At 43.3% G+C, this 14,074-nt stretch overlaps 1 protein-coding gene across 1 annotated transcript in view; it reads right to left on the bottom strand.

The window, feature by feature from the left end:
- The window catches only part of RNF166 (ring finger protein 166), a 116,491-nt gene that overhangs the window by 41,617 nt on the left and 60,800 nt on the right, over positions 1 to 14,074 (bottom strand). The window contains exon 2 of the mRNA XM_086945813.1: positions 10,813 to 10,969. Coding sequence (XP_086801939.1) covers positions 10,813 to 10,969 — 157 coding nt within the window. The remainder of the gene's footprint in view (positions 1 to 10,812; positions 10,970 to 14,074) is intronic.

The raw sequence follows: 14,074 nt of genomic DNA, 5'->3' as shown, positions 1-14,074 counted from the left end.
TGGCGATGCAAGCCTGCAGTGCACTAGTGGTAAATTGGAGTGGTAAATTGGAGGGGGGGTGGGGGTGTCATTGTCGGCTAACAAGATCTAATCTGCCAGATTCTCCGAATACGCGGAGAATACAGTCTTGTTGTAGGAGCAGGACACAGTGTTTACTTTGTGCAAGAAAACACTGGTTTAATTTTGGGAATCGGACTTAATTTCTCACCAGACTGATTCCGAGAAAGCGATAGAAAGGCAGAAAAGAGGAAGAACGATTAAGAGAAACCCAACATAAAGAAAGTGGGAGATAGTGATGAACGCGAACATGAATTACATATAAAGAGGGAGTTTAGAGAGGTGTACGACAAAGGCATGAGGTGAAATAAAAGAATCACAAGTGTGTACTTATTGTCAGTGGTGTGCAAATCGAGTCGTGATTGGTTGAGTGTTTCAAGGAAGCTTTTCATTTGAACGCTTGGGCACACAGTTTTATTTATTTTGCTTAATATACCAGGTGTGGTTCATGAGCACACAATTTAATTTATTTTGCTTAATATAACAGCTGTGTTTCAGCGCCCTGAATACTCGTGCGACTCTGCTGGCGCTGAATACTGGTTGCTGCGGAGTGACACGACAATGACAGCTCAGCTTACCCTTCTAGGCGCAAAAGGAAGGCCGGGGTCAGGTGCGGTGAGCTAGGGCTATCAGCGGTCCTACATTATTGAAAAGTCAATATGAGATGTCTCACTATTGCCTGCCGCCAAGCCTACCTCTGGAGGCATCCCACTGACTCAACTCCACAGCATCCGCGTGTTCGGTGACTCCCAGGACGAGCCCCGGCCGCCTGCTCGATTTAAGGCAGGCAGTGTCATCGTCAGGTGCATCTCTTCACAGAATGCTTCTCCGCTAAACACTCACTTCAACCATCCAAGGAGCGCTACTGAGGCTGCAGGCCTCATTAATAATGGATCCATGCCTATCAATAGATTTAGACAACTGGTATTTACGTATCGGTTCTTATTGGAGTCAACGAACTGTCGCATGCCCCCATCCCTCGTCTAGCGGCTACATAAAAAAAAAATACTATAACAGAAATGCGCCAAAAATGTGAATAGGGCAGAACTACCTATGCTCTCTCAGGAAGGACATATCTGATAAATGTATCCCAAGATCTAGCAGATGCTCCTGTGGCTGCCACTTTCCTCCTACAGTTATCTATATCTCTTCTTCAGATGGAAGCCCTTGGCCCTGTGCACCCTTGTTTACAATTCAACTAACAAGCCCCCTTTTTCCCCACCCCTCAGTGCGAAGAGAGGTACTTGAGTTTCCTATATCTCACAGACGATATTCATTGCCCTTTCGCTGTATTGGGGTTCCTTTGAGAACTGGGAGGGGAGGGTCTAAAGGGTCGGCCCCCCTCCCCAGCGGAGGGGTCTCTGCTACGCCCCTGCTCCCCACAACATGCACTTTACTTTAGTCCGATGCGGTGCCGGAAAGCTCTGGATGCAAGCCTCGTCGCCAGGACATGTCCCTGAGGCCTGATGGAGGCTTCCAGGTGAGGACTGTGTATGTGATGGGCCTCCCGCCGAGCGGCCTGTGGGGCCATTCACAATCACAGCGCAGGGCGGCGGCTGCCGCACAGGCCCCGCCCAGCCCACTCAGCTGCTCCTGCGGCCATAATGGGGCCTGTCAGGAAGTTCATCCTCCTGCCCCGGTTTGTGTATTGGCTGTCTGGTTTTCTGCCCAAGAGGAGGGAGAAGGGATTCAGGGGCGCTGGTACTGCTGTCGGTGAAGTGATATGTACAAGGTACATTCTAGCGCCTTTATGCTGTGACAGTCTCCAGAGGCGCTGTTCATAGTAAGCTTATGTCAGATGCAACCCAGCTGCGTCTATAACTCTACACCAGCCGCCCAGGCACTCGCCTGGCTTGGGCTTGAGAGTGGAATAGATTGTCCGAGCTCTCAGCGTCCACGCGGGAGGAGTGTACTCAATCAGAGCTTTGCACCCACGGGAGTGAACTCGAGCTAGGGATAGAAGCCACTCTAGAGCGCATGATCTGTGCCTCTGGGGATGGACAAGATCTGATCCCAAATGTACAATATTCTGTTAGTGCCTGTATGTGTAATCAGTTTTGGAAACGAAAACAGGATTGGGCAAAAAACATGGATGCAGACTGCGTCACCTGTGTGGTCTGTGTTGAATGAAGGGGGTATTTGGACCCGAGGGCTGGCACATTCCTTAACACCTTGGCTGCTAGAGGTTTTCCCCTCCTGTGCTGCAAAGTGGGATGTATCATTGTTCATGACGAGCTCAGCTCGTCATAAGCACAGCTCCACTGTGCCTCATGATGAGCTGAGCTCGTCATGAGCAGGGAAGGGGTTAAGGGAACGTAAGTGTAAATAATGTATGCACTGAATATAATAACAAGCATTTAGAAGTGGGGTCGGTACGTAACGTGTAAGAAAATTAAAAAACTTACCTCCGGGAGTCGGCTCGGAGAAGGGAGCGGGTCGGGTCTGCGTCCTCACAGGGAGAGCCGTCCGGCTGGTGTGACGAAGGATGCCGAAAAAAAACAAAAACCGCCCACCGCCGCATGACGTGGGCAAAAAGAAAAAAATTCTACGGAACGCCCACAAATTGCCTCGGACAATGACAGACATATCTCTGTTCCAATGGCTAGCCTCCATTTATGAAGCTAGCCAATGGAACAGAGAGGCGGGACAAAGCCCCATACTGGTAAACAAAAGTTTTCGCCTGCGCGAACGCTGCTGCGCAGCGGATCGCCAGGCGAAACCTAAAAATGATGTAATCTCCAGTGCTGGTCTTACAAAGTTTAACTATGAATTTTGAGCAGTCATGTTTTGATTGGAGCGACACTGAGATATCTTTTTTTCTGGACTCTCAGGCAACTGTCTGCTGCAGTTTGCACAATGGGGGAGCAGCTATTTCACAGGGGGACCCTCAACCACTGCAAGCCAGCAGTTACTACCCCTTATGTTTGCCCCTACGCAGTCTTCATATGGGGGAAAGGGCTATTTTAACTGACCAGTCGTTCAATTCTGGATAGGTGTCTTTGTTTTCAGATATGTTCTTCAAATGTGAAGTCTTTGCTTTACATCTCAGAGTCCCCCTTTTCCTGAGACTAGGTCCGTTAAGGTGCTTTGCCTTTTGTGTTGCCTTGATTCGAATTTTAAAGACCTGGATACATTACCTACAATGGTTTACAATTAACTGAATCACATAACGACCAAATTTTGTCTCGACTGTTGACCACATACTTGTTGCTTGTGGCTGGGTGACTGCCTAATGTCTGCTTCTTACAACAAGCCATAATTGTGACACCTAGAGTACAGATGTTAGTGACATCCTAGCAATGTGTTAGAGGGAATGCACTGACAGGACTGTGGGGAGGCCTAGGTTTTAAGTCCATACCTGAATGACTCTTGTTGGTACGTTTTATCAGAAGAGATTGAAAGATTGAACTTTGCATTTGAATGTTCAAATGTCTTCCTATGAAAGCTTCGTTGTATAGCAGACCAACTATCATACTGGCCATTAAAGGGGGTAAAAAGACATGCCAGCATAATTCTTTAAGGGGGTTATTGTACCTACTTCACAATTGGGAATGATTCATCAATTCTTCATAGATCTTCATTCTAGCCACAGTCTGCTGAAAAGTGACATAAAGGGCAAGTAGGAGATTACCCAATTTTAGAATTTTAGTACATTGTGCTTTGTATTAAACTACAAAATAGGCCATAAAAACGGTTTTGTAAGAGTACTACGTTTAGCAGGCTTTAGAATTGTTCTGAAAAAATAGAATTTGTTATCTAAGGCTAGAAAACAGTTCACTCAGTTTGAAAAATAAATAAAGCTACTTGCAGCCTATGCCAGCACATGTGCAAGACCATGTTAAGTAATACGTTTAAAAAAATCTGAATCAACTGGTCATAAATCTTTAAGAATTAGAATATTAATTCTTGTTTATGGTAAATAGACTGGAAACAAGTGTAAACTGAAATGGTAAAATATACCTTTATTGTAAACAGTCAGGATGGGTCATTTTAAATAACTGAAGGTGACTACAGTATAACCTTAATTAACCTAGGACCAGATCTTTCTTTGCACCTCATACAGAAAATTTACATATAAACCTCCAAGAAGCCACAGTAGCGAAACAATATGGTAAGAAATGTAACGAGGACAGAGATACCACTTTATTAACATTAAGATACAGCAAGGTTATCTTGGATTTAAAACAGACATAAAGGAGGTCCGACACGTCTTGTCCGTCGGTGCTGTATGCTACTAACCACTTCATTTATATATGTATATACACACAGAGAATACATAAGCATATACAGAGTGCCAATCTAGCCTGAACATACGGTGTGATAGTGCAAGGGCTCCTCCACCAAGAGCACTTAAGAACATGTGTGGGGCTTGATTAGTTAACCTAGTCCCTGCCTTAGAAGATCTGTTGTCTCTCCAGAGAATCATCATTAACAACTGACAAAATAATTGCCACACATCTATTTAATCCTACAGACTGTGTTTTACAAGCAACTCAACTTAAAAGTATATTATTGTCTCGATTTTATTTAAACAAGCACTCTACATAGACAGCAAATTGAATCTTTAAGGCAGAAATTATGCCTAAAATAGGTGTGTGACATCCATTATACTGCTGGCAATAAAATAAAAATCCCTTAGCTGATAGGAAATAAGAAGCCCCAGTGCTGGTGTGAACATTCATTTCCATGTTCTTTCTTAAGGCACCACTCTAAAGGTATCTGAGGACTAACGTTCTAGCTCAGATACAAACCTCCTTCAAAAAACACAAATGAAGTCTCATTTTTGCACTTGCTTTTAGATGAGGCATCCTGAGATACCCTCTGGTTTCTTTCAGAGTTTAAACATACCTCAACATCTGCAACAAATGTGTAACTCACACTAAGTTCTAGCAATACTTTTGAATCAAACTCAAGATACGCTTCTGGATTACTATGGATATCGAGTGGTCCCACATTATCAGTCTCTTTCAAGATCAAGTCACGCTATCATTAGACATTCACCATTAGGCCACTCATCAGCATCTAGTCGGAGGTTGAGGAGATACCATGTCAAGGTCTCCAATCCTGCAGCCACTCCAACAGCTTCATAGCGACCATAAAACATATTGCAGTGACTGGCTGAATGTCGCCCCAAACTCCTTGTAGGCCTAGACCTTCAAAATTACCCACTGGTACCAGATACAAGAGAAAGACCTCACCTGGTATCAATTTCACTTTCAAGGAAGTAAACACGTAGGAAAGAACGCACTGGACTGACTTCTAGAGGTCAGATACCGACTTGTTGAACCAGCTCAAATGGGTATGCTATGTTTTCACAGTTGAATTATGAGGCAGAATTTCTTTCAGTCAAATGGTGTCACAGAAACCACATTCACAAGATGATTTGAATTTTTTTGCGTAAATATATCCTGAATAGCTGGAGAGCTACTGAATTTAGTTATTGACTTTGAGAGTTACTGTATCTGTAATTTGCGACTTTGAAGCCCACACTAGCTCTTTAACCTACCGTTTTTGGTAGTAGGTTTGTTGGAGCCTATTATAGGGGTTTTCTTGAGCAGAACATCTACAAGGTCTTGTTGACAGATGCCAGAAACAAAATATAAAGCACCTCGAAAGGACTCATGGTTTGCGAGATAAACATGCTGTAGGATTCAGTAATTAATTTTTGCTTCTAAAAAGCTAAGCATATTTGTCAACCTCATTTTCTCGACAGGCAGAGAAGGAATGCAGCAGGATGCATTATCTGGGCAAAAAGATTTGCCTCCCCACTTGTTTGTCTCAGAGAGGTAAATTAAATGCCTGGTTATGTTGTTATGAAGGGGCTTTGTCCATACTAATATAATAAAGAGAGAGCCCAAACCTTTGAGGCGGGTAATCTCAGGAACCACAGCACCAATCACAACACCCAATACAGCGTTGGAAAGGGCAGTTACAGCAGAAGGACTAAGGCTATGCAGACACCCACCATATATATTTAAAAGGTAAAAGAACCGTGCCAGCAAAGTAGTCCCTTGTGGGCGTGTCTGCGTTGTGATGTGGGCGTGTGCTGGGGGCGTGACAAATGCTGAGCGCGTGTGGTACGTTCCGCCCTTCATGCCATGTCTCATATTGTGTGCTAATCCCACCCTGCTCCCTTTAAATACCCCTGCACCCCATAATCATAACCCACCGTTACTCCTTAAAATACCCCAGCATCCTTAAACACTAACCCATCTTAACCCTATAAATATACCCTGTACCCCCAAACCTATCCCTAAACCCAGTGGTTCCCAAACTGTTTTAACCCGTGGCTCCCTTGACCTAATTGCCAGTTGGCCGTGGCTCCCCACCATTTTTTTTACCGGTGGGTGGGTGGGTGGGGGGGAAGCAAGACCTCAGGAATACTTCCTGTTGGCTTCCTTAAATTAATTGGGATGCAATGAAGGTATTAGGGATAACAAGCAATTGCAATGCAATAGGTCTCGCATTTGCAAAAGTTTGAGCTATTGGGATTGTAATGACATTGAGGAAAGGAAAGAGGATAGTCCCACTCGCTTGAGTGTGTGCTGTCTCTTTCTAGTAGTCCTGCTTAGATAGCCAGGCCCATTTTCTGAAATGATGAGACCTGGCCTACAAAGGTGGAAGCACTTCTCCCCAGGTCCAGCTCTTGTAATGTTATGTTGTTATGAAACATTGTAAATTCTTTATATAGTTCACATTCACCAATTACCTGGGCTGTCTCTGCTTTGGTATTGAATTTGTCTGCAGCTGTAGGTTGTTCTGTGGGGCACGCCTCAGTGGAGGGTTGCATGGGGGCTTGCCCTAGCTCCATGAGTAAGTGTGGTGTGGAATACGTAAAGGGCTTACCCTTCAAATGGAGTCTGTGTGGAGTGGGGTCTTGCGATCTGCCCTCCAAACCTGGGTGGCAATTCGACTGGACATTGGTGTAACGGTGACCATACAAGCTTCTGAGAACAGGCTCTTGCACGATCATCAGTGTCACTAACATCCAGCCCCAGGGACAGTCACTTGGACTTTAAATATATTATTATTACACAATTCAATGGACCTCATTTGATTTTCATTATAAAGGATACTCTGAGGCAGCCATGCGGAGAGTAAATAATGACCTGCAGGCGCGCACAGTGCTCTGCAGAAGACCTGCCCTTTGAGTCAGCCACTGGCAGTGCCTGGCCTCTTCCACAGCACTGGAAACCGGGTGGTGGAATAAAGTTCACTGAGTAGAAAGGTGCGTAATCAGGAGGACACAGACCTACCATTTCCTCCTGGGGTGATTTCTCCTTCCTATCCCTTACTATTCGGCAGACTGCCAAGAAGTAGATTTATCACCGTGTTGTTTTTACAGTAAAATTTAGCGTTTCGTTTTTGATGATGTTTCATTCAGTGACGCAAAAACACGCTAACGGGTGTGTTGAGAAGCAAAACGCTTCTCAGTGCTGCTCTGTGGTTCTAAGCCTTGGGGCACATCGTGCGCGGCGCCCCTGGCTACTGATAACGGCGCACCAGGGCGCCGCGGCGCACAGTTTGGGAACCACAGCCTAAACCCTTAAAATACCCCTGTACCCCAAAGACCCAAACCTAGCCCTGAACCCTATAAATACCCCTGTACCTCAAACCCCAAACCTACCCCATAACCCTAAAAATGTCCCTGTACCCCAAAACCCAAACCTAGCCCTGAACCCTAAAAATACCACTGTACCCAAAACTCGCCCTGAACCCTTAAAATACCCCTGTACCCCAAAACCCAAACCTACCCCTGAAACCTACAAATACCCCTATACCCCAAAACCCAAACCTAGCCCTGAACCCTACAAATACCCCTGTACCCCAAACCCAATACCTATCCCTAAACCTACCCCTGCACCCCATAACCCAAAACTATATCTGAACCCTTAAAATACCCAAACCCCCCAAAACATATACCTCAGTACCCCAAAACATATACCCCTATACCCATACTTACCGTATCCAAACATTTAAAAAAAAACATGCTTTTACCATTCATGCATTTACAACGAATTTCGTTGTAAATGTATGCGTGGTAAAAGCATATAAAATGTAATGTCATGCCTTATACTGGCATTGCGGAGTCATGGCACTTTCGTAGTGAAAGTATGCGGAGGGATGGTATGCGGAAAGAAAGTTGCGGAATAATGGGTGTTTACCCTCCCCCGGTAAGTACATTGGTGGCACGGCGGCCCACATCTCCTGCAACATACTCATATTTTTTCACCAGCCATTTGAAAAATGCACAGGTCTCTCTTATTGATGGTCAGCACCGACATACACTTTTAGACACACCTCCCGCCACAAGTTCTAGAATTGCGAACTTTAGAGCTGGGGAGCTACGTTCGAATCTCGGCATCAGCTCAACATCTTGTGATTCCAGGCAAATCGCTTTGTCTCCCCGTGCCTACCACAAACGAATGTGTTCTTCTGTAATGTAAATTGTGCTCATGCCATGTTGTCGAGTTTGCGCTATATAATATTGCAAGGAAAAATAAAGTAGGGAAACTGGAGTTCACACACTACTGAACGCGCACTCTTAAATGCATCAGCAGTGCACAGTGAATCGGAGCGTTTCACAGGCCTGTCACAGAAAAGAAATGCTATCAAAACGAAATCCTACAAAACAATATACTACTGGCCGGCAGCAATTCATACCCGGACAACGTCGGGACGGGCTGCTAATATTAATATTAATATATATATATATATATATATATATATATATATATATATATATATATATATATATATATATATATATATATATATATATATATATATATATATATATATATATATATATATATATATATATATATATATATATATATATATATATATATATATATATATATATATATATATATATATATATATTTTTCTGTAATAAACGTTTTTCCTGCATACTCACTAGAGTTGGATCGTTTGTGAGCTCCTTTTGACTGTTTGTTGTGGCGTTCTGAGGTCTGCACCCTGCTGTAGCCTGTCATCCATTGACGGGTTGGGATTATATATATATATATATATATATATATATATATATATATATCTACGCTGGTGTGCATGATGGTCTGAAAACTGAACGGGTCGGCTAAAATCATTACCATTGTGATGCTGAATGGCTCCTCAGGGAAGAACATTTGGTTGTGGCATTATGTACCTATACCCTAAAGGCTTAACTTGTATAGTGTTTTTGGCAGTCCAGCATGCCAGAAATTGCAATATTGCTACTTAAATCAGCACCATATCATCCAAAGTTATTAAAAGAAGCAAACAGGTCTTCCACAAAACGAATTTTAGTCTTCAAATGAAAAGATTTTGGATTTGATTCACTCTGAAATTATGGTTCTTGCTGCAGCGCCAATGGGCAGCAGTCCTGCAATACTTCTTCCATCTTAAAATGTTAGAACCTTCCATATTCCTCTTGTCTTGTGTATGTGTCAGCTGTTACTGTATACAGAAGCATTCCCTTACAGGAGTTCAGTTTTGTCATTCATGTGAAAAACTATTTTTAGTTACGCATTTTCACAGCGTTTACCCAAGTTCAAACACAAGCCTGCTCCTAAATCAATGCATGAAGCAGGGTAAATTGTGGGAAAGTTGCCATTTTTGTCAGTTATTAAATCTATTAAGAGGGCGAGTGAAAAACAGGTTTTTCTATTGAGCAAGAACAAAGTTTTCTCAGGGATAATGTGTTAGATAATCCTCCTTCATGCTTGCTCAAAAGTAGCTAGTAGGATGCTTGTTTCCGGTCCAGGGAGACCTGGCCTGGCAGTTCGGTCAGGACTGGTCCCATGAGGCACAGGGGCAAGATTGATTTGCATATGGCTGGGTCCAAACTAGGACGGTGTAGTGGGCAAAAGAACAATGGATTTAACCCAAATCTTTTGAGTGGGGGAGAATGTTTGCATTGTCAGCATTCCGTCCATCATTTTTTTGCTGTAACACTTTTTGCCCTAACTGGGATGGGTATGCCCAGACAGGGGTTTCTTGCTCACTGTGCCACTGGATTCAAGCTAGCCTGGCTGAAGAAGGTTGCGTGTTTCCGGTCCATGGAGGACCTGGCCTGGCAGTTCGGTCTGGACTGTTTCCATGAGGCACAGGGTCAAGACTGATTTGCATATGGCTGGGTCCAAATTGGGTTGGTGTAGTGGGCAAAAGAAAAATGGATTTAACCAATATTCTTTAACTGGGGGGAAATGTTTGCATTGTCAGCATGAAGTCCATCATTTGTTTGCTGGAACACTGCTCAAAAGTAGCATCACAATTCTATTTACACTACACCTTTTACTAAACGGGAGGAATGTGTGTGCAACAACAAAGAAAAAAAATGAAGTCAAGGCAGAGCCTATGGCACAAATATTAAAAGAAGCAGAGAACTAATAAGTATAGTAGCCCTTATCAGCTAAAACAATGTAATAGTAGAATCAGAGTGGTGATTATTCCAAAGCTCAATCAGTAGCTATATGCCAAGTTATTTAAAGTAGACTTGCCACACCGCCTACCAGAATAAGCTCAGTCCGGAAGGTAGTAGAGAAAAAAAGGTCATGCCTTTATAGTAGGGGATTTCGGAAACAGGATGAACACCGAAAATGCACAAGCCTGAAACCTAATAAAAGTGTTTCAGATCATTAACATAGTGACATTTTCAAACACTGCTATAATTTGTGGAAAGAAATATATATACACACGAGACTCTGCTGTTACATAAGGAGAAGTTATGTATGAAGTATGGCAAAGGATTACCTTCTTGCTGCAGCCTCTGCAAGGTGACTTGTAAGATGAAAGCTGTTTTTCCACACTTGAGGCCTTTTCCACTTTCTTTGGGTCAAAGGGCATGCGACAGAGGGGACACAATGGAGATGGTACTTGCAGGCATGGGTGTAAACACTCACCACAGAATCTGTTTGAAAAAAGTAGATGAAACCTATTACAAAATAACCAAACCACAAATGTCACAGTCACAAAATACAAGGTTTCTCAACACTAACATTTTTCCTGCATGAGGAACATAAAAACTGCAACAGCTCTAACTTTATATATAAAAAAGAAAGTACTTTTCTGCACCAAGTACTCAATATGGCATAAAGGTATGTGCAGGGGATCCAGTGTTACTAAAGGGATTGTAAAGTAAGGGAGTGTAAAGTAAGGCAATGCTTAAGTACTAAGACGGAAAACTGGACAGACAAAATTATTGTGGACCGATGAAGGTGACTAGGCAGATGCACATTGAATAGCTTACAGTCATACACTGCACACATTTTAATGGCACATACTACCATCTGCGTATATCACATACATAAGCTATCTAAAAACATGTAATGTATTAAGTGGCTCAGCCGTCATAAGAGAGAGAACTTGATAGTGGTGCGGTCTGTAGGCCACTCGCCTATTGTATAGCAGTAGGAAAAATACCTGCTCAGCGACTTCCCTTAAATTAAGCACTGCCCCCACTGTCCTGCTCATGTCCGCCAGTAAGGGAACAATTGTTCCTCTTTATAAGGAAGACAAGCATGTGCACCTCTCCACACAGTAAAGACTTACATTAGGATAATTCATGGTAGGAGTGCACACTTGCAAACCCATCCAGGGGACGTTCACGCCCCAACAGGCAGTGAAAACGCTTTCTTCTTTTGGAATATGCTTGCAATAAAAAAAAAATGTCAAATGTAACCTTAGCACAAGCTTGATAAAGCTGGAACTACTGCTGTTTCCAATGTTGCTCCTAAATTTCCGTTCATCGTACTGAAGTGTCTATGTTGGGCTCACTCCGCTGGGTTGAGACAGTGAATGCAGTTTACCAAATATAATAACATGCAGGCTGAAATAGTATTGCATGAACAGAGGTAAATGATGGCCAGACATGGCTATTTTAGTTTCTGACAAAGAACTTTCCTCAAGATATCTAACTCAGGGAGATTATCACAATGCCTTGTGCTAGTTATCCGATACTGAAATTGCACAAATGCAAGGTCTCTAGTTAAATAAAACCCAACAGCCAACTAACAGTTGACGTGTTTGTTGCCTGCCACCTTCAACACTTCCTGAAAATGGTGGTTAGAATAGGCTCGTCGGCTTCCGCCGATGGTCCTTGCTGGGCATCGAATACTTGGGAGATATCTGGAATAGACAGGGGATTATGAGTTTCCATGAAGTGTAGGCTAAACAGCAGATGTCAGATACCGAACAATTTCACAACGTACAACTAAAACATGCATTCAAGACACACATCCCAATAGGGGACCAAATACCCACACACTCAGCACTTGAAGATAGAGTGCTAATAGACTCAATACTGGAAAAGGCAACCTTCCTTAACTACAAAAAGATAATGAACAATACCGCAGACCCATTGGGAGCTCTCAGGGAGGCATGGGAGGGAGAGATAGGGACAGGGCCGGACTGAGAACAGAAACTGGCCCTGGCAAACTGCTCAGCTGCCCCCCCCCTGGGGTCAGGGGGAGTGCAGGTGAACATTTTGCGACGGCTGGCTTCGGCCGATTTTGTTACCGGGGGCCGACATTGCCAATCCCCGGTAACAAAAACGGCCCCCCCAGGGGCCAAAAACCGGCCCCCACCCTAGCGGCCTACCGGGGAAACGCCCGGTGCCCGCTATGGCCAGTCCGGCCCTGGATAGGGAGCCCAGAGGAAGATGATTGGGCGGAGGCTATGCAGAGCCCTAGAGAAGTGGCAATATGAGCAAGGTTCCATCTCATACAATTACGAATCCTACATGGATCCTATACAACCAGGATCAAACTCTACTGTATGGGTAGGAGTGATACAGATACATGCTTGAAGGGATGCGACGGAACGGGCACTTTTTTGATACATTGTGGGACTGCCCCTTAATACAGAGATACTGGAGTAAAATCACGCAGGTGACGTCTGCAGTCAAAGAACAGTGTCTCACTAGATGCCAAATGGCATATACTATGCATTACAGGGGACACCAAATGGCCAAAATATATCACACTATGGCTCATGATAGCAGACATAATAGACAAAAGGAACATAGCCAGGGGCTGGGTAACAAGGAAACCCCCTGGAGTAAAAGGCTGGGAAGTGGACCTTGACTGGTGCTGTGCAGTTGAAAAAACAGTATTCCAGTGCCGTGGATGCCCAAGGAAGTGGGACAAAATCTGGAGGAAATGGGTAGAGTATAGAGGGATTGACAGGAGATAATGCCGACATGAAAGTCATTATTATACGCTAACTTTGAGGTGTTGAGGATCGGAGTCCTTAGACGTATAATTTGAATGTTACTATTGTAAATGTTTCAGATAGAAACCCATGTGTAGACATGATAAATTGTTGTGATCCAGGAATTGTATAATATACCTAGTTATTCACAGTTGTAATGTGAAGTTGAACATCTAATTGATAAAGAAAAAGAATTATTATATATATATATATATATCGATACACGCTCACTTTTTTAGAAGAAAGCAGACGGCACACCAAGCTGGTGGTGTTTCGTTGAGTTTATTGACAGACCCCCTACCCCATAAAAAGACAAACGCGTTTCGCCGTGAAACGGCTTCCTCAGTGTCAAAGTGCATAACAAAACACGCCATTTTATCTCCACCTCTTCATTACCATCAAAAGAGGACTGTGCCAGAAGCTAGTTAGAATTGTGGCAGACATCTTGTAATGTGCAAGTATACGTTATCTTACAATGATACACGGAGAATGGCGATTAATAAAGTGCTCGTGCAATTAAAAACAACGGGTAAACCCCATGTAATTCTTTTGTTACATATATGACTTGTTCGGAGAAAAGGAAAGTATGCATATGACCACAGTAATAAGTTCATATATATATATACATAGACACGGTGCAAAAGATATTTCAAGTAATCTCTAGAGTTGTTAAAATGTCAGGAGTCAGTATCAAGTGCAGGTGTTTTGCAGAAATTCACATAACTCTCTATATTATATATGTTGGAAAATTAGACATTTGTATGCAATTTATATGCATGAACATACTGTTTGTGTACACCGTGTG

The sequence above is a fragment of the Lissotriton vulgaris genome, chromosome 12 (assembly GCF_964263255.1).
Source record: "Lissotriton vulgaris chromosome 12, aLisVul1.2, whole genome shotgun sequence".
Lineage (NCBI taxonomy): Eukaryota > Metazoa > Chordata > Amphibia > Caudata > Salamandridae > Lissotriton > Lissotriton vulgaris.
Note: the sequence above shows the minus strand (reverse complement) of the source record. Positions and strands in the feature narration are given on the sequence as shown.